The sequence below is a fragment of the Orycteropus afer genome, unplaced genomic scaffold (assembly GCF_000298275.1).
Source record: "Orycteropus afer afer isolate SDZICR_OR568_19922 unplaced genomic scaffold, OryAfe1.0 scaffold00012, whole genome shotgun sequence".
Lineage (NCBI taxonomy): Eukaryota > Metazoa > Chordata > Mammalia > Tubulidentata > Orycteropodidae > Orycteropus > Orycteropus afer.
This window is the reverse complement of record NW_006921599.1, coordinates 2,845,074-2,847,905: the sequence shown is the minus strand read 5'-3', so window position 1 is coordinate 2,847,905 and position 2,832 is coordinate 2,845,074. Positions and strand designations below refer to the sequence as shown.

At 33.9% G+C, this 2,832-nt stretch overlaps 1 protein-coding gene across 1 annotated transcript; it reads right to left on the bottom strand.

Moving 5' to 3' along the window:
- Positions 1 to 451: 451 nt before the first annotated feature.
- LOC103206686 (beta-1,3-galactosyl-O-glycosyl-glycoprotein beta-1,6-N-acetylglucosaminyltransferase 6-like) lies at positions 452 to 1,349 on the bottom strand. Its single transcript, XM_007952185.2, is given in 2 exon segments — positions 452 to 1,258; positions 1,260 to 1,349. Coding segments are annotated over 2 exon segments (897 nt in total).
- Positions 1,350 to 2,832: the final 1,483 nt, after the last annotated feature.

Sequence of the window (2,832 nt, the reverse complement as noted above, 5' to 3'; positions counted from 1 at the left end):
GAAAAAATTACTGATAGGTACATATAAAAATAAGTAACTTAGAAAACCCAAAAGCAATCATCAACCTCATGAAGAGCAAAAAGTTAGAACAAAGGAATTGTAATTATAGTACTCATCAGCTGTGAACAATATATAGCTCAGTCATTAATGTAAATTTTGACTGTTGATGTTGAAATCATGATATTAAAAAAATGGGTGAAGCAAAGTTTGTGGGTAGAGGATGAAAACCTAATTCTCAACCACTGTAACAGAATACAGATATTTGATGTTCAAATGTGGTATATTAAGAAATGACAGTATATGTATATTATTTATATAGAAATAAATAATAGGTGGAACAGCTAAAAATATGATATTTGCCTTTGGTAATTGGGACTACCTGTGAGGAGAAACATGGCCCAGGGCCACAGTTCATTATAATAAACCTTTTAATCATATTTCAAAACCATAATTATATATTGTCCCAATTAAAAACTAAAAAGTAACAATCAAAATAGAAATAAGAAAGGAAACCATACTCATCTGGAATACTGTTAAGAGTAATCCAGAAATGTTCACCTGGACTGTAAGTATCTTGGGACCACTGGAATAACTCAATTGCTATTTTATTAAAAAGAGCAAAATGAACAAATTGCCTTGTTAGAGCAACATAAGCTGACCCAAAGTGGATTTTAAGCTGATTTGGAGGTGGGTTCTTCTTTTTACGTTTCGGTAGGACTAAAGAGTCTGTTCTGATTCTCTGTTCTTCATGGACATATTTGATCCTTTCAGCAGATTTCTGAATGGATGCTAAGTGGGGGGTAATGTTTTTCCCATTTAATGTTTTCAAATACTGAACTATCTCCTTGTTGGTTTTTAGGGGGAAATTGTAACCACATATGTTAATGACATATCTCCAGTGTACATGTGAAGCTAGAAGTTCTCTCATGCAGATCAGTTCAGCTTGGAGTCTGGATATTCCCTCATAAGTGATATACTCAGACTTTGAGGCTATAAAAGCATTGGGGAAGCACTCCAATAATTGTCCCACATTAAGTTTAAATTTGTACGTAGCCTTCTTATCTAAATGAATACAGTAGACATTTTGAGGCATATAAATAGCTCAAAAGAGTCATTCAAATGTGTCAAAATTATGACCAATGGTCATTACATATGCCAAAGGGAATGCAGCTTCTTCCACAGACAGAGGAATTGTGATATAGTGGTTTTCCACCACATAGGAAGGGCAACGATCTAGTCCAAATGTTGTGGATAATGCATTTGTCAACAATACGCACTGTCTTCTTCTCCAGGGCTGCATTGCAGGCTTGTGATAAGGAAAGAGCTTGGTTTTCACCTCTATCCTCCATGTGACCGATGTTTGGTTGATGTTCTTGAATGTTGTATAATACTGTGAACATGATTATAATTTGAACAGTAATGATACAAAGATAATAGCTCCAAAACTTCACTTTTGTTTTTGACTCCTTGTAGTGGGAGTACAAAGGATTTTTCTTTAAGGTTTAAAAAAAGTCAGTTCCCCAAACATTTCACTTCTCTAGAAGTATTTAGATTTTCACCACTCTGTCAGTTGCACTCACTCTTCTATCTAGATCCAATCTGGCTGTTTTTCTCCTACATTTTGATTCCAGGCCATTCCTTTATTGAGCATCATTTTATAATACTTCAGATTTCTTGCTCTGAGTATATTTGGATCTTTTTTTTTTTTTTTTGGTCAACACATCCTCATATTCCAACTTACCAAGGAAGGCCACTCAATGTTACACACCGTTCCTTTTTGTCTTAACTGGGGAGGTGTGAGAGAGGGTTAATTCCTATTGCCTTTTTCAATTGTTGAATCAGCTAATCTGTCATAATTATGTCTAGTTACATATCTCTCTGTATCCTCCCCATCTTTTTGGCTAACTTCCTGAGTATGACCATCTGGGTATATTATAGCAATTTCCCATCTATCTTCACACTTTCAACCCTTTAAGTGGAAGAATCCTTCCAGAATTTTGCCCTCTCAAAGGAAGTTACAGTGCTCCATTAGACAGGGCCCATAGACATAACACCTTCTAGTTTGTGAGAATTCCGAATTCATTCAACTTTATATATATATATATATATATACACACACACACATATATATATATATAAATGGGTTTTTATCTAAAGTGCTCAGCATAGTGCCTGGTACATTTGGGCACTCAGTAGAATCTTCTGAATGAATAATTGAGTGGAGTGACTCATTCCCCTCATTTATTTAATTTGAAGGGGCCCTGACAACTTTAAATAACAGAATATCCTTGTAAGTTGCTATGGATTTTGGAGGAGACACTATCTCCATGTAAGCTGTAATGGATTTTGGGGGACTAAGTTTTAATATTATGATATACCACTCATACATAGTAATAATTTTTATTATTCATAAACTTTCAAGCTGTTGTGTTCACAGGTAGGCTCATGTGTCCTCAAAAATCCAGAATCATTGAGGGATATATTAGTCTGGTGAATGTTCTAGGTAATTGAAACATATTTCTTCACAAATAATTTTTAATTATTAATACTTTTCCTAAAAAGTAGTATATTTTTCTGCCTTCTTTAGTAATCTGTACTAAAAGTAATCAAACTGCTTCTTTATGACCTTCTGGAATCACATAGGAATATTATTTGATATTATTAGAAGTTGTTCTCTCTAATACACTCTATTTATCCTTTTCATTTGCAACCACTTTTATTTCCTCTTTCTGCCTCTTGACACTTCTATGATATTGAGGATGACAGTGACAACAATAACAACAACAACAAATGCATTGAGTTTGCTTTATATATATATATATATATGCAAAT